Raw genomic sequence first — 27,361 nt, forward strand, 5'->3', positions numbered from 1 at the left:
CAATCTGTAACCAACTTGTTGGATATTTATCACCAAATGATCCTTTGGTAAACCTCCTGGGGCTTCCTAGTGGAAATGGTCACACAAAAGGAAATGAGGAATTATTCTCTTATCTGTTAGAGGCTGCTTGGTAACTGGTCATGTCTCAATGGAAAAATAAAAACAACCACCATTGAGCAATGGTTCAAAAAATGTAAGTTGTGGTTATGAAAAAAATTAACACACCAATGATCTATGCAGCAAAATAAGAGAAAGACAGATAGATATTTGATTACCTTTTACTCAAATAGGGTGACCAGATGTCCCGATTTTATAGGGACAGTCATGATTTTGGGGTCTTTTTCTTATATAGGCTCCTATTACCCCCCACCCCGTGCCGATTTTTCACACTTGCTGTCTGGTCACCCTAGTACTCAAAGTACATTCACCTAACCTCCACCCCAGCCCTTTTTTATTTTTATTTTTTTTTAATATTAACATTTGATAGAGACACCTGGTCTGTTAAATATAGAGATTAGCATATATAGAGAGATTTCACTAAGTTTAATGAAATCACTAGAAACAACATAGGTCTTGTCATGATGTTCATTCTGTAATATGGCAACACCCTGTTAAATAGAAAGATCCGATGACTAGATTCCTGTATAATGTCTCTTTAAACAGAAGATAACAGTTCTAATGATTGTTTTGTTTCTCATATGTACATGGCAAGGATTTGTAAACTTGTTAAAACTTCCTCAATAAATAAGAAAAAAAAAATGGATGCACTTTAGGTAGTTTTGGCAATAGCATGTGAAAAAAGCTGAATCTGAACTGAACCTTTGAAAAAGCATTTGAGTAATTTAGCAGCACAAGTCCCATTGACTTTCAGTGGAACATGCTACTAAATCACTTGCCCCTTTTTGAAAAGCCAACCTTGTTAAGCTTTGGAAACTCAAGTTATGGACATTTGAATATCTATGTAAGGACATGCACATTACATTAGGCATGAAGCTAACAACTTTTTGAGGAAACAACTAGGCCCCTGAATTGTTTTGAATCACAACAGCTTCCCCAGTATTTTAGGAACTCTATGGTCTGAAAGAAGCATCAATCCTCTTCTCTCCACAAAAGTGCTCCCTTGGCTCACGGTTGTCCAAACTGATCCAATATTTAAACTGTCTAACCAGAAAATATCCAGCATTTAACAATCCCCTTGTTACATCAGTGGTAGCTGCACATGTAAAGTGCGCCTCCATAGTATTAGTGCCAAGCTCTGCAGGATTGCTCACAATGAACAGTATTGCCCAAACATCATCAATCGGGAAGACAGTGGGGCCTTACCGGTAGAGCACCAGATTAGGAGGAGGAGACATAGGTTCTATTCCCAGCTCTGCTGCTGGGTGATCTTGGACCAATCACGTCACCTCCCTGTCTTAATTTCCCCATCTATAAAATGGGGATAAGAATACTGAGTTCCTCTGTAAATGCGTTGAGATCTCTAGATGGAAAGCGCAATATAAGAGCCAGGTATTATTACTTTTGTGTGTGTAAGCACTACTCAGCTTTGGGGCTGCAGAAACAGACTGTGTTGGATGAAGTACAGCAACTGGGCACTGCCATGGGCTTTCACACAACATGTATGTTCCCACCTCCCTAACAAGACAATTTTTTAAAGATGAAAAACTTGCTTGAGAAACCTGAACAAAAAAAAAAAAAATTTTTTTTTTTTAAAAGAAAAACAACAAAACTGTGTGAATTAGGAACGAAAAGTCCAGATCCCTCTCTCCAGAAGAGGAGCTGTACTAATCTCTAATTACCCTCTTACATCCTCTCCCCTTCTGATGAGGGATTTCTTAAAGCAAGCAAACAGTGATAAAGCAGTGCTCCTGCTGTGATATAATCAGGAATGCTGATGTAACAGCCCCCTGAGAGAACACACAGCCTTCTAATTAAGGCTATTTTTAATCCATTAAACAGCCAGATTAGTACCTAATTACATTTGGAGGCAGATAAATCTTAAAGCAAGTGTGAAAATTTAGGACTAATTTGGAAGCAGTAGCTGAAGATCTATGAGATAAGAAAGGAACATGGACTAATAGATGATTTGTGCTTTTATTTCACAGCCTATATCACAGTAATGCAATATCCCACCGTAGCCTCTATTAAATATGGCACATCTGCACTTCTTGATTGTATATTTGACTTCCAGTTTCTATCAGAGGCTGAAATTGAAGTCTACTGGAATATACAATTGCTGCTTTCTAATGATTCCATGAAGAAAATAACCATGTCTTCAAAGAGGTTGCCTTTAAACCAAAGTGCTTTGTTATCAAGGGATGATGGAAAATACAAGCTCACAGGCAATCTTCTAAAAGGCGTAGTCTTCTTAGAAGTGAAGAATCTTCAACCACGGGATGTTGGTCTGTACACCTGCAAAGTGGCACGCCTGATACCACCTCCATATCTAGAAGGAAGTAGCAATGGAACTTACATCTGTGGTAGGATTTTGCTAAGCCTCATTTTGAAACTTTTTCTTGATCTTCAACTAAATTGTGTTAGTCTTAAAGGTACCGTACTTCAGTCGCTATTAACATACCAGTATTGCCAACGGACACCAGACTGTTATGTTCTACGGAGAGAAACTGTAGCATGAGAAATATAGCATGTATCATTGTATGATATTCGTTTGCAAATGGTGACTTCTTAAATAGCAACTACTGTCCATACTTAAGTCTAAATGTAATAAGCAGTCTTTATCCTTAGATATAGGCATTTTTTCCCATAGTCTGAAAACAAACAAAAAACCCACACTTTAATGCTAATGCAAAATGCTGCATCAACAACAGCTCTGGAGACTGAAGTTCTAGGTTTATCCACAGGCCCAGTATGCCAGGGACATCAGCAATTCACAAGTTTCCCCACTCTACCATGCTGTTTTGGTACAGTACTGCCCTCTAGTGACTAGCCTACAGAATAGAAGAGCCTTACTGCTACTAAAGTACCTAGCACAAATTGGGTGTTATGTAAATATCACATCCTCAGTATTCCACCTAAAAAGTTTCTCCTTTAGCCTAAGTCACTAACTTTGCATTTTGGGGGAAAAAAAAAAAAAAAAAAAAACGTTTTTAAATGCCACACCTATGTGCTGTAGCAGATAAATGATGCTTTCATACAAAGTCATAGATTTATTGATACCATCCAGGGCTGAATGTGTATTTATAAATGGTTATTCATTTCAGTAAAATATAGATTATATACTATAGAACAAGATGCTCTTAAAGTCACACTAGGAAAACCACAATCTATGAACTATTGGCCTTCTGTGTCAGACATTAAATATTAAAATAATGTTAATGATTTTTAAGATTAAAACTAGAGTCCCAGTACAGTCATATATTTCCAGCTGGTTTCTAATTTCTAGGCCTTGTTTTTAGACAGTGAAACATTTTTGCATACTAACTTGCAAATGGCTTGACATTTTGTTTTCCAAAAGCCCTTTTGGAGTTCCTGTGTTTTGACTCTGCAAAAACAACAAAACATTTCTCTTGAAGTGTGTGGGGTTTTTTTTTTTTTTTTTTTTTTTTTGGTTTGTTTGTTTGTTTGTTTTTAAACTACAAGGCAAAAGCCTACATTTTTGTGAAAAGCTCAATGAAACCTGAGGGGAGAGTATATGCTTCAGAACCAGGTTTTATTTTAAATTGTAATATTTTATGCTTAGGAATAGAAGATACATTGCAAGATTCCTGCAAGTCATCAGAAACTAAATTTGTCATATGCTTGGGGACCCTGGCAGCCTATACATTTGTGATCATCATGACTACCATAATTTATGTACTGGTAAGCACACCATTTTAATGAGTAGATTTCCCAGACTAACATAGCAGCATTTTGTTTACAGTGAGGTCCTGTTTGTACTCAGTTTTGACAGGACTACATAATAACTGACTTGTTCAAGGTCATGGAGTGTAGCCATCAGGAAGAAGTATGCATTAGCCATGTCTGAATACACTCACCATTCTGGTATCTAGGTGTGCAGACCGGACCAGGGAATGGACAACTCTTCACGTGAATCTTCCCCTTTTGAGATTTGAAAGAACTCTATTAGTTTACCAAAGACAATTTCATTCTTAAAAGCATTAAAATTGTGCAACACGTTCACAGCAAACCACTGATTTTGGATTAGCTTTCCAAAGCACTAGGGACCAAGTTATCATTTCAGGTCAAACTATCCTGCAGCACACTGGGACTTTTCATGGTTTTGGGCCCAAAACCAGGGTGAAATGCAGGGATTTGGGGTGAATGCCACTGAGTTTTTGCAGGTTGTACAAACCTGAACTCAAAGTAAACACAACAGGAGAAAAACCTACAATACAGCAGGGAACTAAATATGAAGCTCCACCTACCCATCTTATGTATTTACATGGCCCCCAGTCCTGCAGTATGGAGGCTCTCTCAATGTATTTCTCCTCACAGCACCGCTGTAAGGTAGGGAAGTACTATTATCCTCATTGTACAGGCTGGGAATGGAGTCACAGAGAGGCCAAAGCCACTGAACCAGAGGTGTGACTGCAGGATCTGTAGCCATACCAGAGCTAGTTTTAATCTAGCTAGCTTGGATACCAATAGCAGTGAAGCTGTGACAACATGGACTAAAGCACAGGCTAGTCACCACCGCCAGAGTACACAGCCAGGGTCCTGGGTGGGCTCATACAGCCACCACGGCTTCACTGCTCTCAGAACTTGAACTAGCTAGATTAAAGCTAGCTCAGGTACGTCTACATGTGCTGCAATCACTCCTCCAGCTGCAGCGTAGGGATACCCTTAGTGAATTGACCAAGGTCACACAGGAAGTCTGGGACATAAGAACAGAAAGAAACAGCATAATACTACAACAAAAAACTTCTCCTAGGGGGTATATCAAATAGGTTAAAGTAGGAAATAGTAGAAATTCCACAAGAAAAATTTCTTGTAAAAAAAACAGATCCAAGCATCTCCAGTAAATTGCAATAACCTTCCAGACTTTGGAAGGTTTATTTGAACTGCAACATCGGAGTGTTTCCCATTAGGAATTAGAAGCTGCAAGCCTTGTAGTTCCAGGTCCTTTTTCTTTAGATCAGTCTGCTATTGCCCTCATTGCGTTATTTTCAGTCTGACTGTTCTTTGTTTCAGAGGGGTAGCCGTGTTAGTCTGAATCTGTAAAAAGCAACAGAGGGTCCTGTGGCACCTTTGAGACTAACAGAAGTATTGGGAGCATAAGCTTTCATGGGTAAGAACCTCACTTCTTCAGATGCAAGAACTGCTTCTTCTTGCATCTGAAGAAGTGAGGTTCTTACCCACGAAAGCTTATGCTCCCAATACTTCTGTTAGTCTCAAAGGTGCCACAGGACCCTCTGTTGCTTTTTACAGATTCAGACTAACACGGCTACCCCTCTGAAACAAAGAACAGTCAGACTGAAAATAACGCAATGAGGGCAATAGCAGACTGATCTAAAGAAAAAGGACCTGGAACTACAAGGCTTGCAGCTTCTAATTCCTAATGGGAAACACTCCGATGTTGCAGTTCAAATAAACCTTNGGAGCATAAGCTTTCGTGGGTAAGAACCTCACTTCTTCAGATGCAAGAAGAAGCAGTTCTTGCATCTGAAGAAGTGAGGTTCTTACCCATGAAAGCTTATGCTCCCAATACTTCTGTTAGTCTCAAAGGTGCCACAGGACCCTCTGTTGTTCTTTGTTTGTATCTTAAAGCATTTTAGGAGATTACTTTTTCTTTGAAGTTTATTACTGTGCCACCAGTCACTCCCAAAGTTACCAGATATGATTAGAAAGAAAAAAAAAAAAACCACCCTGAACCTGCCAACATTTGGGAGATTAAATGTTTACTTAGTAACATTTTTAGTCTTTTATACCAGATTACACTGGAAATATTTTCCCCATTCCTTGTGTCTACTGAGTTGCATATCAGCTTGAAAAGTTGTAATTACTAAAACAAAAAGATCTAGATGAAGGAAGGGGAAAAGGCTGCAGCTTTGATGATCATCCCAGAAATCAAAGTTCTGGTCTAAACTGCACAGGGACTAACAACAAACTCAGATCTGATTTACAGAGACAGTGTAGTCGTCCACCCTTCTGAACTCTAGCTAGAAATTAAAAACGATGTTTTTGTCCTCTGGCAAGACAGCAACAAGAGAAGGTAGTTCTGCTCTTTCCCCACCAGAGAAAACTTGTGCGTGTAAAGCAATTTTAAAGCCTCCAATCAAAGGCACTTTTGGTCAAGGACTGTCTCTTCCTCTGTGTTTGGAAAGTGCCTCGCACATTATGGCTGCTACTGCAATCCAAGTAACGGTTGCACTTTATACTAAGGATAAATTTAATAAATAGTTTATAAAGCTTTAATTAATGATAGATGTTATAAGCATGTTACAGACAAAAGTGTCATATGCTTCTAGTCATCTAGAACACATTAAATGCTTCTAGACGATGTTATGGATGATTATAAACTACAGAAACAATGGACTTTTAATAAATAGCTAATCAATCAGCCTTTTGCTTATATATACAGATGTACTCCTAATAGTATTATCTATTATCATTTAGATCACACTAAGAACAAACTGCTATAGACAGATTCTGCCTTGGAAGCCATTCTTTCCTGACCCACCCCTTTTTGGTAACAATATCAGGCAGTCTCTTTGTGCAAGGGAAGCCTTCAGAAAGGCATGCTGGCAGGAATACTGTCGTAAGGCTTGTGTTTTACATTATACACTGGGTATTTGGGTTTTGTTTCAGCTGCTTTTGGGTACAGAACATGATTTACAAATCTGTGTAGCCTTAAATTGGCTTTGTTGTTGGGTAGGAGCTAAATAGAGCCTCTCTATATTGCATTATGCAGGAGAAACTTACCAGTCTAATTGCAGGACTCCTTCAACCCCTAAGTCTCTCAACAACCCAGCCATCTTACTCCACTCCTCACAGATTTAAGAGTCATTGCCATAATGAAGTCTTATTACTAAACATTTTTACATGCACTAAGTACATGAGAAATTAGTGAAATTAAACTATACGTGTCAAACAAGATGAACCAAGTACAGTCTGTGGTGCAGAATTCTTGTTCACTACCTAATGCACAGAATTTACTCACTCAAAAGAGCTTCCAGGACAGTGAGACTCAAGAGTTATATAATATGCTTTTATTTATATTTTCTGCTAGTGTTTTATATTTCATTCTGAGATGCATAGACTTCTAGGCTTTAAGGCCAGAAGGGACCATCGTGATTATCTACTCTGACTTCCTGCACATTGCAGGCCACAGACTCTCACCCACCCATTCCTGTAATAGACCCATAACCTCTGGCTCAGTCTTTAAGCCACTTAGTTTTTTTGCCCTCACTGCTCCCCTGGGAAGGCTGTTTCACAAATTCACTTCTCCGATTGTTAGAAACCTTCATGTAATTTCAAGCCTAAACTTGTCGATGGCCAGTTTATAGCCATTTGTTCTTGTATCCACGCTGGTACTTTACCAGGGAAGGAGAGGAGTTATTTAAGTTTTTATCCCTCTGATGTATTTATAGAGAGCAATCATCTCTCTCCTCAGCCTTCTTTTAATTAGGCTAAACAAGCCAAACTCTGAGTCTCCTCTCATAAGGTAGGTTTTGCATACCGTGGATCATGTTAGTAGCCTCTCTCTGCATCTGTTCAAATTTGAATTCATCTATCTTAAACATGGGAGACCAGAATTGCACACAGTATTCCAGATGCGGTCTCAGCAGTGTCTCATATAATGACACTAACACTTCCGTCTCAACTGGAAATACCTTGCCTGATGCATCCTAGGACTGCATTAGCTTTTTTCCACAGCCACATCACATTGGCGGCTCAGTCATCTTGTGATCAATCAATACACCCAGGTCTTTCTCCTCCTCAGTCTCTGCTGACTGATAAATCACCAATTTATAGCAAAAATTGATATTAGTCTCGAAGTGCATGACCTTGCACTTTGCATTATTAAATTTCATCCCAATTCTATTACTCCAGTTTTCAAAGTCATCCAGATCTTCTTGTGGGATATTCTGGTCCTCCTCCATATTGGCAATACCTCCCAACTTTGTGTCATCCACAAATTTTATTAGCGCACACCCACTTTTTGTGCCAGGGTCATTAATAAGAATGTTAAATAAAATTGGTCCCAAGACCGATCTATGAGGATCTCCACTAGTAATCTTCCTCCAGCCTGACAGTTCACCTTTCAGTATGACCCATTGTAGTCTCCCCTTTAATCAGTTCCTTATCCACCTTTCAATTCTCATATTAATCCCCATCTTCTCCAATTTAACTAATAACGTCCCATGTGGAACTGTCTAAAATGCCTTACTGAAATCCAGGTAGATTTACTGCACATCCTGTGCCAAAAATCAGTTAGCTTCTCAAAGAAGGAGATTAGGCATGATCTACCTTTTGTAAAACCATGTTGTATTTTATCCCTTGCTTGGGATGCAGGCTTCCGATACTTTAAGTCAAAGTTGCAGAAACTAATTCCAAGCCTCCGCCACATTTAGATCCTTGAGTTCTTCAGTCCAGTCCACTTTAACTAATTCCCTTAATTTTTTTTAAGGTTTGCCCTTTTGAAATGAAGGAGCCAAGTTGCAGATCTATTTTATTTATCTTTCCATTTAGTTTAATTTAAACTGAATTAGCTCATGATCACTCAAATCAAGTTTGCTCCTACAACCAGTTCTTCTAGGAGGTCCTCGCTACTCACAAATACCAAATCTAAAATGGCATCACCTTTTGTTGGTTCAGTGATTATTGGAGTGAAGAAATATAATAGCTATCACATTCAAGAAAATCTGGGTCCTACCATTATTAGTAGCACTTGTCCTCCAATCTGTAGCTGTGAAATTAAAGTCTTCCATACTCAAACAATTCTGAGTACTAGTTATTTTATTACAAACATTAAAGATGTCTCTATCCGCATCTGAATCGGATTCTGGCGGTCTGTAGAATACCCCAAGCACTACCCCAAGGGAACCTCTAGTAGCTTTCTTCCCCAAATTGATTTTGACCCAGACTCTTTTATCCATCCAACACTTCTAATTTTTTTTTTTAAACAGTCTACCTCATCATTAATATACAATGCTACTACACCCCTTAGCCTTTATTTGTGTCTTTCCTGAACAGCACACATCCTTCAATAGCTATACTCCAGTCATGACTATTATTCCACCATGTTTGTTATCCCTGTAATATCTGGTTTCACTTCCTGCACCAGTAGTTCTAGTGCCTCCATTTTGTTACCCAGGCTCCATGCATTGGCGTACAAACATCTTAGTTGTTGCTGCTTGGCTTCGCCACATTCCTCCTGACTGAATCAGGGCCACCCAGAGGATTCACGGGGCTTGGGGCAAAGCAATTTTGGGGGCCTTCCATAAAAAAAAGTTGCAATACTGTAGAATACTATATTCTCGTGGGGGCCCCTGTGGGGCCCGGGGCAAATTGACCCACTTGCCCCCCCCGGTGGCCCTGAACTGAATAGTCATTCTACTGCCAGTGTTACCTACCTGACTTTCCTCTTATTGTCCATTCTCCTACCCACTGCTGTTCCTTTCTCCATTGCTGTATCTTTTCTTACTTGATTTTTCTCCCACTCAATGATAGAATCAGGTGTGGCGATTACTGAGTGTCTCCTGACTGTCTCCTCCAAATTCCCAATTTAAAGCTGAGAGGAGGGGTAGCTCAGTGGTTTGAGCATTAGTCTGCTAAACCCAGGGGTAAGTTCAATCCTTGACGGGGCCACCTAGGGAGCTGGGGCAAAAATCAGTACTTGGTCCTGCTAGCGAAGCCAGGGGGTTGGACTTTTGGGGTCCCTTCCAGTTCTATGAGATAGGTATATCTCCATATATTATTATTAATCAATTATGCCAACCTCCACTCCAGAAGTCTATTTCCCTCCCTATGCAGGTGGAGTCCATTCCATACAAACAGTCCTCTCCCCATGAATGCCTCCCAGTGGTCAAACATCCCAAATCCCTCCTTATAGCACCACTGCCTGAGCCATTTGTTGATCATCATACCTTGATTCTCCTCCTCTAGGGATGGGAAGAATCCCACTGAAGATCACCTGAGCCTCCATTTCCTTAAGTGTCTTTAGGATCCTCTTCAGCCTCAGGTCCACATCCCATATCTTAGCTCTTGGAAGACAGCACACCCTTCTGTTCTCTGGATCAGCTCTAGGGACAGGCCTGTCTGTTCTTCTTAGTAGAGAGTCACCAAAAATGTAGACTTATCTTTTCTTCGTGATGGTGTGATTCTCAGCCTTCCTTCTGTTCCTTTTGGCTTCAAGTCATCTTGTTTTTTAATTCTCCCATGCAATCTTCTGTGAGGCATTCTGCATCCTTCTGGGGCTCTGAACTCTGGATATCTCGATTGGCTCTTCCCCTCTTCTTACAGGACTAGCTTCTCTTTTTCCTGGCCCTCCCGCCTTCAGTTACTGCCTGCTGGGCCCCTTCTTCATTTTCCAACTCAGCAAAGCTATTCCTGAGCTCTATTTTTCCTCTGCTTGGTTCTCATAGTCACATGCTTCCACTGGCCACTTTCCTAACCCAGCAGTCTCCCCTTAGAGTTCTTCAGTCCACCTTCCATCCACCAGTCTTGACTTTTCCCTTCAGCTCCTCTCACCTTCCCTCATCATCTGGTCAAATCCCCTTCAAAATTCAACCATACTTTCCACGTGTGTCTCCAAGCCTCAGATCTTTTCTTCCATCAGCTTGATCAGGTGGTACTCCATACAAAACTCTTTTCAGGTACCCACTCCAGAAACATGTACAACAACCCACAGCCAGGGCCGGCTCCAGGGTTTTTGCTGCCCCCAAGCAGCAAAAAAAAAAAAAAAAAAAAAGCCATGATCGCGATTTTGCTCCGAAAGGGAGTGAGGGACCTGCCGCCGAATTGCCGCCGAAGAGCTGGACATGCCGCCCCCTTCCCCTTGGCCGCCCAAGCACCTACTTGCTGGGCTGGTACCTGGAGCCGGCCCTGCCCACAGCTTCCACATCCAGTCATCTTCATTGCTTCTTCCATTCCTTCGGTCACTACCACTGCTGACTATCTATCATGGCCTTCCTGCCTAACCTCCTGTCAAGGAAAATGAAAAACCAAGACTCCAAACATGACCCTCCCCAAACTTCCTTTACAAACTCCCCTGTTTACAGTTCTGTTTGCTGGCTCCTGTGCCGCTGGCTGACTGTTTAGCTGTCTTTATAGGACCCATAATCAGGGAAACTCCACCCCAATCAGGGTTCTGCTTCTCTCACAGTACACTGCCCCTTGCCACCCTTTACAAACTGAAGTGGAAACACACACACACACAGCCCCCCTAAGGAACAGGGACTTGCCTCCTCCCTTCTCTTCCAAGAGATTTCCCACTCAAGCTTCCCTATACCTCTTACTAATCCTTTGATGCCACTCTGCTGCATTTTATTAATTCGTTTTTCAACCTTTACTTTTGATCTATACCCAAAATGTAAGGCAGCTGATTGATGGTCCAGAGGAACCACTAATGAAAAGTGAAAAGCCTACCTTTTCTAAGGCTGCTGTGAAAATGGAAATGCTGAATTATAATAGTGGAACATTCTGATGGCCAAGAGACTGGGTTCTTGTCCACTTATACTGGAGGTGTCAAACAGCAAACTAGCTTCACTCAGAAGTGAACTAAAAAAGAAAAACTACTCAACATTGGCCTGTGCCTCAGATCCAAGCACCTCTGACTTTTGGGACATTTGGATGGAGACAGTCTTCACAGCCTGGACGCCTCTCCTTCAGCCACTTCATTTTATGTCCATATTGGTTGTAAAATCTACATCATGATTGAAATATACAGGCTTTCATTAATATCCAGTGTGAAACCCAACTACAGACATACATTTTTAATAAATGGAGTACCAAGTTCCACTTGAAACATTATTACCTAATAGATCAATTTTAAGTCAGAGGTACTGATGTTTTTATGGCTTCTCCATTCAGAATAATGGGTCCCTAGTCACAGAGGCTTCATAATTTGAATAGAGGGCATCTTTTAGATTGACAATGTGATTTATAAATCTTGCATCATGAGTTGAGAATCATTATGTAAATCAGGAATGTTTCTTGAAGTGAAAATTGCTGTTGCTTTGATGAATGAAATCTGTGTGTTCTTTGGAGAAATGATTTAAATTCATAATCCCACCACATATTTTCATGGGAATAACATTATGCTAATGAAGCCTATTATCGATTTGTAATCCTACCTAATTAAATTTGGGCAATGGCTCGTCGCATAAAGACATATGTAGTTTAATTTCCTGTGTGACTCACTGTCATGCCATGGCCTATAAAGGATCACACACAGTCTATGTAAACATGTAAACAAGAAAAAACTCCCACCTGACAATTGCCCCCGATTGTGAAAGATCATGTGTCTTCTATTTTATGCTCAAAGTAATACTTGGTATTATCTGTTTATTTTTGTCAGACTATCAACATTTCTGATGTCAAGTCTTGCATGGGGTGTTAGGGTCTGATCAGTCTCATAAGGGGTTGAAGAAATGAATCAGATATTATTACAAATGGCTGCTTTTCCTTTGGTCTTTCACCTAGTGTAAGGTATTTTAAAGACCTGCAGTGCATTTTCCCTGGCAGATGGAAAGACATGAAGAAAATAACTAGCATTGATGGGGGAGGATGGGTGGAGAGAAATCCTACGTTATGTGTGACTGGTGAAGTTATAACTAACTACAGTAGAATCACTTAAATCCTCACTAAGACCCTCCTCGTCTTATGAGCTACTAGTCTCTCCAGCACTGTTGCTTCCTAATTATCTGATAAACCAACCATTTCAAATCACCCAGTGTCAATGATTAGGATCATACTGTGCTATTGTTTTATTCAATCTATTTATTTAGGTCTTATAGTTGTGTCTGTGTTTTAAAGAAGCAGCAGCTTCCCCATAATTAAAGTTTCATCTAGCTTCCATTTTATAGGCCTCTTTTAGCACTCTGAGAACTTTGGCTTTAAATGTGTTCTTGACCTGAAAACTGCCATATTGATCCTGAAAACAGAGAAGGAATTTGCAAAATTTGAAGAAAATTCAACTATATTTGAGTTACTAGTTATTAAGAGTGACCCTGATTTGAAGTTTTAGCTGTTGTCTAATTTTTCTCTCTTCCTCAAAAATTGCATGTTGCTATTGTTCCTGCACACTTTCACATAGGTAAATCTCCATGAACGTTTGTTCACAGGCTATATTTGAAGAACATAGATTGTTTAAGCAAAGCAGTGTGGCGGAGGACAATTTTGACTCCAATCCTGCGCACCCGGATGTCAATGGGAGATTTTTACCATGAACTTGAGTGGGAGCAGAATCAGGTGCAATGGCCTTGTTACAGGAAGCTCATTATCTTTACCCCTAAAGGTGATAAAGCAACACTGACAAATTAAGAAGTCAGAATAGAAGTCAACTCTTGTGTGTATAAGTTGCCTGTGCAGCTTTAATAGATCACACACTTACTGTTTATGTAATATATCTTAATGCTTTCTTTTCAGGTTAGAAGAAAACCTACCTGCACAAGTTCTCCTTCACAGCCAAGCAGAGACTCTTTGATATACGTGGATATGACTTTTGCAAAAGAAAGTACTAAGAGTGATGAGTGAAAACTGTGGAGCTAGAAATGTTGGAAAGTGGCTATCCCAGCCTTGGTTGAAATTCTAGAATGATTATATTTTTTAATCATAAAGCATGATGGGTATAGAGCACTATATGCTTAAGAACAGCATTAATTTGGTGGGATTTTGATTTGTTTGTTTTTCAACATTGTAGAACTAGAATTTGTCCTTAGTCAGCAAAGCACTTAAGTATCACTTGAGGTTAAGCAAGTGCTTATGTCCCATGGAGCTCAATGATTAGCTGTTGTTAGTTGCACATTGTCTTAATTATTTTTTATGGTTTCTCTTACCACTTGTGTTGTATTGTAGCCTTTACAAGAAGCCAATCTTTTTGTGGCTGCCCAAATAATAGGGATTGCAGCAACTTGACAAGAGTTCTTTTGGTTTGTTTTTAAAAGCAATCACCATGAACCCCTGCATTCTGAAGCATTCTGACTAACTAGTGAACATGGTAAAGGAGCCATTCATCTTGATGGAAGAGCTCACACCCAGCCCCACACCTGGGGCTCTGCTCCTGGGGCCCCAGCTGCTGGCCCTGCTCCCTGGCTGCTGGCCCCACTCCTGGTCACAGGGCTCTGCTCCTGGCCCTGCACGTGGGGTCCCAGCTGCCGGCCCCTGCTCTTGGCCCTATGCCCGCCCCCAGCTGTGGGCACAGCCTTGGCCCTCCTTACCCCCGTTCGGGTCCCCCACTCCCAAACACAGAGCCCTGCTTCCAGCCTCAGCTCCGGGGAGAGGGGGGGCGTGGGGCGCGGACAGCGGTAAGGAGCTGGCTTTCAGCACTCCCAATACTAAAATTGTTCCAGCACCACTGACTTAATCCATTCTATTTCATATTCCATTCACACACTAATTGTCTGTATGAAGTTTTAGTTATCTTCCCCTTCTGAATACAATATGTATTTTAAAAATAGTGTCCGCAGAAAGGAAAACATGCGCGCACACACACACACACACACACACAGACACAGACACATGTCAGCCTCTGAAGAAGAGACGGTATCAAGAGGAGACATATGTTGGAGCCATATGAAACATGGTACATCTGGTTGAGAGATGAGGTGGGAAGAGCTCTACAAGAGGACAGTTCATCTCTTCTCCTACTTGCTGGTACTTAGCTACCTGTCCCTCTTTGGAAAGGCTTCAAGTAACCCAGTTGTCCTGAAATAAGAAGAGTGAGATGAGACTTGAGCCACATGAATCCTTTAAACATACATATTTAAAGGGTTCACACAGCTGTCTGAAGTGGAGCCAAGTGGGAAATGGTTTTCCCATTCCATGAAAATTTTCAAGGTTTAAAAAAAAAAAAAAAAACCCACACACTCCATCCCAAATCAGGACCAAAGTTAAAAAAAAAAAAATCTAAGTTTTCATGAACGAATAATCAAAAAACACCAAACAATTTCTGTTGATTTTTTGGTAGAAAAAAAACCCACTAAAATTTGAAATAAAGAATCTTTTTGCACAAAACAAACTTTTCATTTCAAAAGTGTCAAAATAAGACAATTTTGAAACTTTTTTTTTAAAATATCAGGAGATTCATCAAAATAGACCCTTTCTAGTGAACACTCTTTGTTTTGACAAATCAGCATTTTCAGACAAAAGACATTTAGTCTGAAAACTCCCAATCAGCTCCAGTTCAAACTACCTAATGAGGCAGAAAAGATCATGATTCAAACCTACTAGAGGACACATACAGAACAGACATCCGGAGTAAAGTTTCTCTTCCAAGAGAATCATTAGAAAAACGAAGGGGACTGTCCTGCTTAATTAAACAAACAAAAAAAATTAGCTATAGAGCAGTTTTTCCCCTGCAGAGAGCAAGGGATGAAAATCAGGTGAATCAACTGTTCCTTTCATCCTTAATCATACAGAGAACATCCAAGCACTTGACAGAAAGGGCACTGTCAGTAGTTGGATAGATCATCTGCACTTTACCCAGGGTTTACCCAGGCCTGTCTTCGTTATAGACACAATTTTCTTTAATGACACTTCTATTTATTTCTCCAAATCCGAAGAGTTTGTTAGTGCATGTTAAAGGTTTCAGACTGATAGCCTTTCACTAGGCTAGGTGAGACAAAAAGAGCGGCAATACAAGGTCCTGCAAATGTCACTCACTGCTGCCTGTCAAGATCACTTAAGGGTAAGCAGCACTTGGTTCTTCATGCCCACTCTTCTAGAACAATACTTCGGTCATTATCCTATTGCTACGATACTGCTGTGGTAGGGCAATTACTGAAGTGTTTTTAAGAGCATTTAGTGCTTAGGTTGTCCAAATGAGAAGGCCATTAGTGGTTGGGTTTGTGTGGGAGGAAGGATACCTGATCCAGTAGACTTGATCTTAGTCGAATTCCATTTTTCATAGGAACCTAACAGCCTTCAAAAGAGGACAGATGTTCATTCACTCTCAGCCTAAGCCATGTTCGAACCAGTGAGGTGAAAGACTATTTGTATCCCATTACCAATTCCCCTGAGCTATCCAAGCCCACTACAATGTTCCTTTTAATCTGGTTACCACAAGCCAATAACCTCTCTGGATAGACGCTACCAGTACCTTCTCTAATACTTTACCTACATGCCTTAAATCTTTTATTCTAGCCCGGTGTAACTAGCATGAGAATCACTTACTTTTCTCAGCATTATTGCAGTTATCTGTCAAGCAGGAAGAAGACTTCTCTCTTGGGTTAATTCACTTGTGCTATTCTCTCACTACTGCCTTTTCTTAAAAGAAGCAAGAGTAAGATTGAAAAGGCCCCAGTAAGCTTATGCATAAGTATTAATTGGGATTCTGTTCCCATGGAGACAGATATCAAGATGCTCAGGAGGAGACAAATTTACCAGGACAATATATCCCCAGCCACATGCTGCTTTTAGTACCTAAAGGATGGTTCAGCCATGTTACGTGGAAGAGAGTTAGCTGGACAACTAATTTGTACAGAAAAATGTTAAACAGAATAATCAGTCTCACTTACTGCTAATGGCTCCAAAGAACATTATAAAAATGGGAGGTCGAATTAACATTAAAGAGCAACAGATTTGTAGAGGTTACTGTAAATCTCATCAACTAAGAATAATAAAGCTTTAAATTGGCTTAGCAGCAGGTCAAGCACATGAGGTTAAGAATTAGGTCATCTAGCATTCTGTGATGTTGCTAATAAGGGACTGATATCAATGAAGGTGAATAACCTTTGCTCATATCCTTTGCATTTATCTTCTTAACTATTATCTTAATCCTCTAGGTTGCCTCACTGTGTAGCACAAAGCCCAGCATTATAAATCCTTGCTCAGCTTTTGGAATATTATTTTCACCAAATTAAAATCTCTAAAGTAATTGTCTGTTGTACTCAGCGGTAACAGTGCTTCATTCTCCAACGCCCATGGCTTTCCTCATCAGCCAATTAGCTGTTCCAATCACATTCTTCATCAGCAGAAACCCCTCATGCTGTATGGAGAGTTTACCAGCTAGCAAACTTCCAGGAAGGCAACCTGGCTAGCAGAGTCAGGACCCCCGGATTTCATTGCTGGCTCTGTCACTGATTCCCAGCATGATTCTGGTGGCGTCACTTAACATATCTGGAAAACAACAACAACAACAACAACATTTATGCCATGGTAGCTACTGGGGTGTTGTGAACTTTTACTTGTGTACAATGCTTATAGATCATGGCTTGTAACAAGAGTGTTTATTATCTAAAGAACCAACTTCCATCGTTGCTTGTTTCTCCCAACCTCCTTGTTCACGTCAGGTCCTCTTTTATCTGCATCTCATCTTTTTTTAATTCCTCTGTCCTTACAGTTTTGACCATTCAATTGCATTTCCTTTTACTCCCTTTATTACTGTCCCCTCCTCCATCTCTTTCCAAATTTCCATTATCTTCACTTACTGTTTTCCTTACCATCTTACCCTTCCTCTTCAGTCCTTTATCCTGTATCCTCCCACCCTTTCCCATAGTCATTCTCCGGAAAATAAGCTTATGTCTATAAAAAAAAAAAAAAAGAGGAGGGAAGGTATTTTATTTTTCTTCTCCCCAGGTGGTCTTGCTAAAAAAAAATAGCTTATTTTTGTTACAGTACTACCTAAAGATCCCAACTGACAAGAATCCCATTGTAAGCTCTTCAAAAGAGAAAAAAGGATATTTCCCCATTATGCAGGTACATGGACTAAAGGCCCAGATCCTCAAAGGAATTAAGCACCTACTTGGAATTGGTTGCCTGAGTATTTCTGAGCCTGGGGGCCTAAGTGACTTGCCTACGGTCACACAGGAAGTGTGTGGCAGAGCCCAGAATTGATCACTAATGTCAGTCCCATTCTAGTGTCTTAACCACAGGATCATCCTTCCTCAAATGAGCCTTCCAAAAATGTTAAGAGGTTAGCCCACAGCAACGATAGCACTGCAGATGATCTGCTCTCAACCCTAATGGAGTTTCTGGTTGTTTTACCTTGTGTCCGCTGCACATCTCAGTACAAACTAAGCCAGGGTTGTGCTATGAACACAAGCAGAGCAGCTGCTACCAGTGTAAGAAAATTGGTTTCTACACAGTTGTATATTTAAAAACAGAAAGAATAGCTTTTTTTGCACCTATTTTTGTTACTCTTGGTCTCCTAATTCTTAAATAAGCACAAGAAAGTCAGCTTGGAAGATTATACATGGAAACATTATTAATAGTAACAATGTAATGTACTTCAGCAGAGAGGAATGAGAAGATGTGCAGTTACAAATGATCTTTCCCGTCTTTTATCAGACACAGGAAGCAGGAGGTTTCCATCTCCATGATGGAGAGGCAATACGCTGCTGCTGCACAGGCTGTAGGGGATCAGCAAAAGAAATGGAGGGGATAGCATTATACGAACCACTCATTCCATTCAGTGTGCAAATTTGTCCTCTGCAGCAACAGCAGGAAGCAGACTGTAATGCATAAAGCTACAGAGCAGATTGCTTCTGCTTGGGTGGTTGAGATGAGGTTGACTTGCCAAGGAGAGGTTTGAGCCATGTTCCCACCTAGAAGACCTGCACTTGGGAACACCGTAGTGCAGATACCAAAGTTCCCCCCCCCCCCAGTTTGTAGCAAGGAGAAGACTGCCAAATGCTAATTCGGCTATGGGATCCTATGAATTCTCTTAGTGTCCCACTTAGATCAATGGGTGCAAAGGTCTGCCTGCAAGGATCCAGTCTCCAGCAAAACTTTAGAGGAGACAGCAGCAGGTTAGTGATTACAGCATCAACTCAGTCTTTTTTATTTATATTTTTTGGTGTTATGGAGGCATGCTTTACTTTGAAGGCAAGTTCTTCCTCATTCACAGCTGTCCAAAAAGGTAGGGGAGAAGGGGGTGGGGTGGGGTAGAAAAATCAGGAAAACTAAATCATCACAACCAAGAAAGCACGCATTGCCTCACTATTAGGGTAACACCCAAGAGTTCCCACGAAGGCATGTTCCCCATGTCTCCTCCATGAGCTAACAAAAATGATTCATTTCAAGTTCAATTGAGTCATAAAGAAATCACAAAGTTCCCAAATTTAAAACAGAAACTTAAAATCAGATGTTCAGATACAGCCGGTCACCACAATCATGAGTCATCTGTTGCACAAAAAGTGTTCGGGGTCCCGCTTTCATGAAACGCTAGCCATCATCTATAGTTTAACAGTTCACCACTCAATAGTTCCATCCCCTCTCAAAAAAAGAAAAGAAAAACACTCACAAGAGTACAGAGAACCTCACTAATCTACCATTCCTGCACTACCTGTTTTGAAAGTGGAATCAAGGCTGCAAGACCACCTCAGACCTCAGAGTATAAAGGAGAGCAACCTAGGCATCAGCAAGATAAACTGTTATGCTTTCATATCCCCACCACACATTTAAAAATTATGACATAACTGTTGAGAGAAATCTCATTGTGGGTCACTCCTCTCAGAGTTAAAAATTCCTGAACAGAAAATTTCCAGTTAGGTAAGCTATATAGATCAAATAGCGATGAGAGTTTTTGAGGAACCTAAACACCATTTTATAGCTGAAATATGTTTTGATGCAATCATTAAAAGAGCACTATACCTTTCTTACCTACAGGATTTCTTAGCAGTTTTTCAGTTGGTTTCTCTTGACAGATCATTGCTTTTCCATGTTAGAAAACAAAACTAATATAACCAGGGTAAGTAGCATGGGGATACAGTCAAATTGCAGGAATACTGATTTTAAGTCAGCAGCAAACCACAACCCAGAAGCCCTCTACTTTCTTGAATCGAGAACACAACCTCTTTCTGGAGTGGAGAGAGAAACTACATTGGTGTTGTGTGGGTGGAGCCTGAAAGAGAACTCTAGGCAACCCTATCTTTAGAGAAAAACATCTGTTGATTTCCCAGCATTTGATGCATCATTCCAGGCATTGCTCTGCTCACAACACACCTGAGCACACCTACTCCTGAGGATAAAGTATAAAAGACCAGTTTGAAAAAGTATGGGAGTGTCACAAGTAGCTCTGAGGTGAATGTTTAATGTAAGGGTAGCTTAATGTATTTGAGTATTTCTTGGAAAATCCTTACATTTCCTTTGGAGCAAAAGAAGGCTGGGCCTTAAATGTTTAGATGCATGTGAATTTTTACAGTAAGATATTTAGACCCCAATCCTAGTATTTATGAGCATTGTTGACTTTACACAGGCAATCCCACTGAACTCAGGGCTCATTCTGTACCAGGTCTGTAATTATGGAACCCTCTACCATTGGAGAGCAGTCAGAAATCATGGGACAACTCCTGTGTTTAAAGTTAAACACATGCATAAGTTTGCAGGATCAAGGCCCTAGTTTGTAAACCTCAACTCTGCAGATAAACAGTTTGCTGTCTTGCAAAGTCATGAAGCAGGTGGGCTTCCCATTCTTCTCTCTCTCCTTCCCCTCCCCCACATAAGTTTAATATGCCCATCATTGCAGTAGAAAGGTACCAAATGCAATGAATTAGCAAGAAAGAAATAGTTATCACTGGCAAATGATGAACCATTTTTCTTCCTTCTTGGCTACTTGTTAATCATTAAGAGGTGTCTTGTAATGCGCTCTCAAGGAAGTGAGAAACAAACCCAGCCTGATTTCCACAACTTCACAGCCATAGCCCTTCTACTCCAGAAGCCCTGTCTCTGACTCCTAAGATTTTTCACTGGGCTCCATCAACTCTGCTGTTCTTGTTACTCGGAGTATTTGCAGGGTGGTGCGGAAGAACAGCTGTTCCCTGACACATACAGGTTCTCTACCAATGAGGATTTTGAAGATAGACACCAGCACTACATATAGGCTGTCCAAACCTTTTTTTGTTTGCCATACAAACTACACTTTGCCTTTCCCGAGCACATGACCTGCATGGGAGAGTTCTATCTGTACTTTGCATCTCACTGTGTCCTCTGGACTTGACTTTCTTTTTGGCTAAAATGAGTAAACAAGCATTATCAGTTTGTCACTGGATCAAAAGCAGCAGCCGCCAAGCACCTGCAAACGAGGGGAAATAAATTGCCTGTAGAATACGATAACTAGTAATGTCTCAATCTTGTATCTGAAATGTCATCTTTAAACATGCATGGGAGCATTGTTCTCAACTGGTATTTTCTTGCCAAGCTAAGAATTCTTGCAGGGTTTGTTTACATTTGGGGCAGGCTGAGGTGAGGCAGAACAGGGTAGTCAGGAAACAGATAAAGATCCATTCATTTCAAAGTCACCTTTTCAAATCTGTTATGTTTCTCTGTATGCAAAGGGAAAGCATTCTGACCGGAAGACTTAATTCAGACAAAGTATTTGTTTGCCTTTTGTATATGGAGAAACAGAACAGATTTATAAAGATTAAAATTTGTGATTTGTAAATATTTCTTGAAACCGTCAGCACTAAATTGAAGGACAAAAATGATTCTCTCTCTATTCAGGAGAGTTCACAGAGACTTAAAGTTGTGATATACAGAGTCCTAAAGTACATAGCATCATCCCAAATGTATAGTGCCTGAAGTTCAGCAATTGCTGTGAAAGGAGTCTTAGTCCAGTTTCCAATAACTTAAGTGTGCGCTTCACAAACATACCACTGCTATTGGCATTCTTGTTACCAGTTGTAGAGAGTGAAAGGACTGAAAGAATGCAAATAATGAAATACTCATCCATTCATTTGGGGTGGTGAATTATTTTAGATGAAATATATGGGCCTACAGTAGGGAGACCAGATAGCAAGTATGAAAAATCAGGACAGAGTGTGGGGGATAGTAGGCACCTATACAAGAAAAATCCCCAAATATCGTGACTGTCCCTATAAAAATCAGGACATCTAGAGTCTCAAAAATGTTAACATGACTATCACTGTCCATTAAACATTAAAACAGTTTTAAACAAGTTTCTGGGTTTGGTATACAGACACCTCAGGTCGCTTGTTACCATGGCAAACACATGATTAAAAATCTTGTTAACCTTTTATTAAAAATTCAAGAGAAGGAGAAACAGTTAAGCATTTGAAATGTAAAGTATTAAGTAAAGGTTTCATTTTAACAACATTCCTTTTTCCCTTTAGCTGTTAGGAGTCTTTATAAGGGGAAAAAAGCCCCTATTTGACAGTCTTTTAGATAGTATTAAAGGTAATAACTATACTCTCTTTGGGGAAAAGAAAAAAATGTTAGCTGAGAGGAGCTGGAGCTGCTATTGTTCAAGACAAAAGGGAAGAGGAAAGAATATCTGTCACGGACTCACAGATCGTACCCACTCTTGGCCCCCTGTGGTCCGTGGGGGGTGCCCCTTTCAGTGAGACAGCGGTTCGCAGGAGTCCATCTCTCTCGGAGCCAGGCCCCTCCACCTCCTGGAGCTGCACCGCTCTGAGCCTTAGCATGTCTGTCTCTCGCCGTGGGCCCCCTCAGGGAGTCCACTTGCTTTGGACCCCCGGGGCCTCCACCCCCCCGAAGGGGTTGATGCAACCCTGTTCTCTAGACCGGAGTGACTCTCAGCCAGTGTAAAACAGGAGGGTTTATTGAGCGACTGAACACAGCACAGCACAGGAAACCTTCTGACCCTCAGGCCCTCTCCAGCTCAGAGCTCCGCTGCTTCCCAGCTGGGCATCTGATATCACCGGCCCCAGGCCCCGCCTCTGTCCATTGTCTTCTTTCCAGGTAAACAGGGTCCTCTGGGCCTCCTCTCCTCTCCACCCCCCCTCTGGCTGGAACTGTCTGGTTAGGTCATGGGGTCCTCTCCTCGCAGCCCATTGTCCTTCCACTGGCCAGAACTGGCTGCGACTCCTGAGCTGGGTCTCTGGTGAGTGTCGTCAGGTCACCAGTTGCCAGGGTGTGCCTCCTCCAGGGCATTGGCTGGGGTCCCAAGTTCCCTCTCCAGTCCTCTGCAACAACAAACTCCCTGTCCCCTCACCTCGTTAAACCAGTAACACCCAGGGGGCACTGAGTCCCACTCCCACTGCATGCAAACCATTCGAAAACAATGAAAAGATAAGAAAATCCCCCACTTCATCACAATAGCAAAGATGAAAAATTCAGCTTCTGTCTTTGCTGCTGACTTATATGCTAGAAAAGACATGGGTACTGCACATGGTCTTATCAGCCACTCAGACCTAGAAAACTTGTACCAGCGTCAGGCTAATTAGGGCATTGCTTTTTGGTCACAGGCTAACAGCAGTGTTGCAAAATATGCAGTCTAGGCCAACTAAGCCAAAGTCGCCTTAGACTGAAGGCAAAAGGAAAGGATAGAAAAGAGAAAAAATAAGGTGGGGAAGAAAAAGGATACACAGGGGAAAGAGATGGCAATGAGGTCTCACATCCCAGGTGGGTTTGAAACTTAGCCAGAGATGGTGATGTCATGTGGGTCCCCATCTTTGGCCTGGTCTGGACACCACACAGGCTCAGGATAGTGAAGCGCAAGTCGTATAGTAGATCTTAGGGTCCCAGGAAGTGGTAGGGGTGGCTGCCATGATGGTGATGTTCACTCCTTCCTGTTCTTTCATCTTTCAGTCTGCCAGCATCTGTGTCCACCACATTTTCTTCCCAAAGTCTGTCTTTTTTTTTTAGGACCCAAAACAGGGAAGTGATAAGTGGAATAGCTCATCCCCTCGTCATTTTGTCCATCAAATAGGATGAATTTCCAATACCAATTTTGATCCATTGCTTTCCAGGCCCATACTTGTTCTGTTTTCTGGGCACGATTCTAACACAGTCTTTGAGGCCTTTTTGTTTAGGCAATTCAGTCCGTCTCTCTTTTGCACCTCCTCATCACGAGTTATTGTTACAGGTTAGTGACATTTTAACAACTTTTATCCACTCTCTCAGAGTTAGACTAACAGTCAGGATAGGCCTACTAGGCCCCAGGTACAGAGGATCCCTCCGTGTCAACTTGAGGTATACTCAAAACTTCAATTTCATCTTGAAATTGAATATGGTCTTGTTTAAGACTATTCGGCTATTGGTGGCCTCAGGTCTATTTATCACTACACTAAGTGGTGCTAGTGCACAGAGGGAGAGAGAAAGGGGGTGGGGTTTGTGGTCAGACTTTTTGCTATGTGCTGCAGTAAAATAGGAAGCAGGCGAAGCAACGTTCTTCATTCATAACACTGCGACATTAACGGACATGAAATACTACAGCCTAGATTGTGTTCTAGGAAGGGGAAATTCACCCCCAAAGCAGAGAGCCAGCATAAGGCTATGAATTAATTTCAGTTGGAAATTAGAAGGTCTCTACTAGGAGTGAGGTTCTAATAGGGCAAACAACCTAACTAATTTTAAAATAGCACTTGATAAATTTACAAACGCGATTATAAGATGGAGTTGCCTGCAACAGCAGCGGACTGGACTTGATGACCCAGAAGGTCCCTTCCAGTCCTATGTTCCTGTGTACAAATAACAGGTTTAAGTGATGCATAGGACTTGTGCTGTGCCTCTGCACAGGGGGCATTTCACCCAGTGAGCAGTGTTTTGGATCAGAGTGGGTTAAAGGCTATTGATCCGTACAACAGACATTTAAACATGGAAGATTTCTTAAAACATGGTTAATATACTCTCCCTTTAAAGAAGACCAGGGGAAAAAATCTGAATGAATGGGTGCACGTTGGGCTAAATTCAATGTAGGGCCTAGTCTGGCACTGGCACAAGAGCCCCGGTGGTGGAAAATCAGTCAGGGGCTCAAGCTGCAATATTGGAACGGGACCATGAACTCCTCTCTGTGGGGAGGGAGGTGTTGACCCCGAAGGCCATATTGGAGAGTCTGGTTTGGGGGGACGCTAGAATGCTAAGCAAACATATCGACAGAATAATGGAAGTTACTGAAGTTGTAAAGGCAAAAAGAAGAATCAGAATATATGTATTAAAAATAGACTTGGCTGAAGGGCTTCAGCATTAAGTGTGTGTGGAGTGAAGGACCTTCCGCTGAATTGCCGCCGCAGATCGCGATTGCGGCTTTTTTTTTTTTGGGCTGCTTGGGACGGCCAAAACCCTGGAGCCGGCCCTGGGTATGCTCAGGCCAAGAAGGGGACAGAAGGGTAGCTAGCCTTGCAATTGTGTTACCCGTGGATCATTGTACCAGACCTAGGTAAGTATAACCGTTCCAGGACATCAACATTTTTACATCCGAGTTACAGCAGGGCAGCCTCCATTACGAAACTGCCTGGGCAATATGGCTGGTGGGAAACGTGTCTGGTGTGTGCCCCTACCACTTTATACTGGGATCCCATCACACTTCACAAATTATGCTGAGCTGAGCCAGATCGCTATTTGAACATTAAATGGGGACGGAGCAGGCAGCAGTCTTGTGTTAGGCCAGTGATTTCCCAACTTTTAAAAGCTGAGCCCTACCCCATGAAAAAAGAAATCCTGCAACATGTTCTCAAAGGCCTATACATCACTATATACTGCCTCTGTTTTCTACCACACCTAATCTTTTGTGCATTCCCAAGCACCCCCCCCCCCCCACACACACACACAATGTGGATCTTACCATTACTCCTCCCTCTCTTTTTTAATATGTTGTGAAGAGCAGTAAAATAGTTGAAGCTGACATTTAAAGAATCATCATTGGCATCACAGTTAGCACCCACTGAAATGAACAGGACAATACATACTTCAGAGCTATTGTGTCCAGCTCTCTGCAAACATTACTGCATCTGTGATATTCAGGGTCATAGAGACAGACTTCCTAATGTGACCCAACTGCTAGAGGCTAATGGAAAAAGAAAAAGAAGGAAGAAGGAAAGAAAGAATGAAAACTAAGGAGAACAACAGAGGCCTATCTGTACCCCTGGAAGTTGATAAGCAGAAAATGCTGCAGTAGGCCCCACTCCTCCACATTTGTGCACTTAGCTTTAGCCCTGTGAACAGATCAACTGATGACAGTTGGACTACTCATTCAAATGAAGCATGTGCAAAAGAGTTTGCATGATCAGGGCGTCAATTAGTAGTAAACCAGATTCCAAGTATGTTGCTAGTGGGCACTGTGCTACTGACAGTGCGGTCTTTCAGATGAAATATAAAGAAGATTTGGGGCACTTTTGGAACAGTAATTAAAGATCCCATACCACCCTTTAGAATAGGGAAATTAACTCCAGCATCCTGGCCAAATTCCAAGTTGCCTAATTACATTCTGCTTGGTAGAATTCTCCCTGTATTTTTCCATTAGGCAGCATTCTTCCATTTCTGCCTTAAACTCTTGTGTAGAGTTACTGCTGAATGGTTGCTATGTTTTACATCAAAACTGGCTGCAATTCAATGTTGAATGAAATGATCCTGGTGAATAATAATATGTATCATTTATGGAGTTCAATTTGTAAAACATTTGAGATGTTTCAAGCATGCAAAACATGATTTCCATGTAAGTCCTTTGTAACAAATCTTCAAATCAGACTTTCATTCCTGCATGCCAGTATGGATTAGATTTTGGGATTAGTTTTACCCACGCTGATAGAAGATGGCATATTGAAATACTGAATTCCAACGCATAGGGAAATAGTGCCGGTCTTGTCAACTCACTATTTTAACATATGAATCTTGCATCCGATTATACATACTTGACAGACCCAAGCATCAGAGAAAATGTTAAACATACAATCTGTTGTGCTACAAATCCCTCAGATGTTTCTTCTCTCTCTTACCATAAATAAGAGATTAGGAAACTTCTTTAAAGGAAGATCTTTAGAGGGAGATTTAAAAAAAAAAAAAGAAAGAAAAAAAAAAAAAAGAAGAGGTGGCAGGTCCTTTCCTAGATACTATCATTTCCTAGAATATGTACTTAAAAACATCAAAAAAGTACCCTCACTGTAACTGCAGAGAGAAAGGGCTTGTGTTTACAAATGAAGTATTGCACAGTTGTGTATACATTTATCAGCTCCATCATCAGGTATGTACAGGGAATTAGCCCAAACTCCCCCTCACCCTCATTTTTGGGCCAAATTCAGTTCTCATTTACAGCTAATTCTGGTGCCTTGTAGTACCTGACTCCAAGAAGGTTTCACTCATGTAATGGAGGGCAGAACTTGGGCTTCTGGGTCTACTAATATTAAAAATGCAGAATTACATGGTGAAAAAAAGTTATCAGTTACATAGTCTCAAGAATGATGACCGAACTTTGCTTTGCTTGGTCCCTGACTATGAACTAAACCTCAAAGTCTTTGATTCTTTATTTTCTTATAAATGATTAGTGTCTGGCTACATTTTCTACAGTGAGCATCTTAAGAAAGTGAGCTGGGGACGCCTGCCA

The 27,361-nt window shown here is 41.2% G+C and overlaps 1 protein-coding gene across 1 annotated transcript; it reads left to right on the forward strand.

Annotated features, from left to right (window-relative positions):
* Window positions 1-2,269: 2,269 nt before the first annotated feature.
* On the forward strand, window positions 2,270-13,707 carry LOC117876210 (cytotoxic T-lymphocyte protein 4-like). Its single transcript, XM_034768178.1, has 3 exons — window positions 2,270-2,480; window positions 3,701-3,819; window positions 13,552-13,707. The coding sequence occupies exons 1-3, from the start codon at window positions 2,270-2,272 to the stop codon at window positions 13,657-13,659; spliced, it is 438 nt and encodes a 145-aa protein (XP_034624069.1). The 3' UTR covers window positions 13,660-13,707.
* The last annotated feature ends 13,654 nt before the right edge of the window (window positions 13,708-27,361 follow it).

Source organism: Trachemys scripta, chromosome 1 (genome assembly GCF_013100865.1).
Source record: "Trachemys scripta elegans isolate TJP31775 chromosome 1, CAS_Tse_1.0, whole genome shotgun sequence".
NCBI lineage: Eukaryota > Metazoa > Chordata > Testudines > Emydidae > Trachemys > Trachemys scripta.

Excerpts from the sequence above, each read along its gene's own strand:
- LOC117876210 (XM_034768178.1), top strand. The coding sequence starts at position 2,270 with ATGTCTTCAAAGAGGTTGCCTTTAAACCAAAGTGCTTTGTTATCAAGG. Across the intron at positions 2,481-3,700 it reads CAATGGAACTTACATCTGTG|GAATAGAAGATACATTGCAA; the intron begins GTAGGATTTTGC and ends TTTTATGCTTAG. Across the intron at positions 3,820-13,551 it reads CTACCATAATTTATGTACTG|GTTAGAAGAAAACCTACCTG; the intron begins GTAAGCACACCA and ends CTTTCTTTTCAG.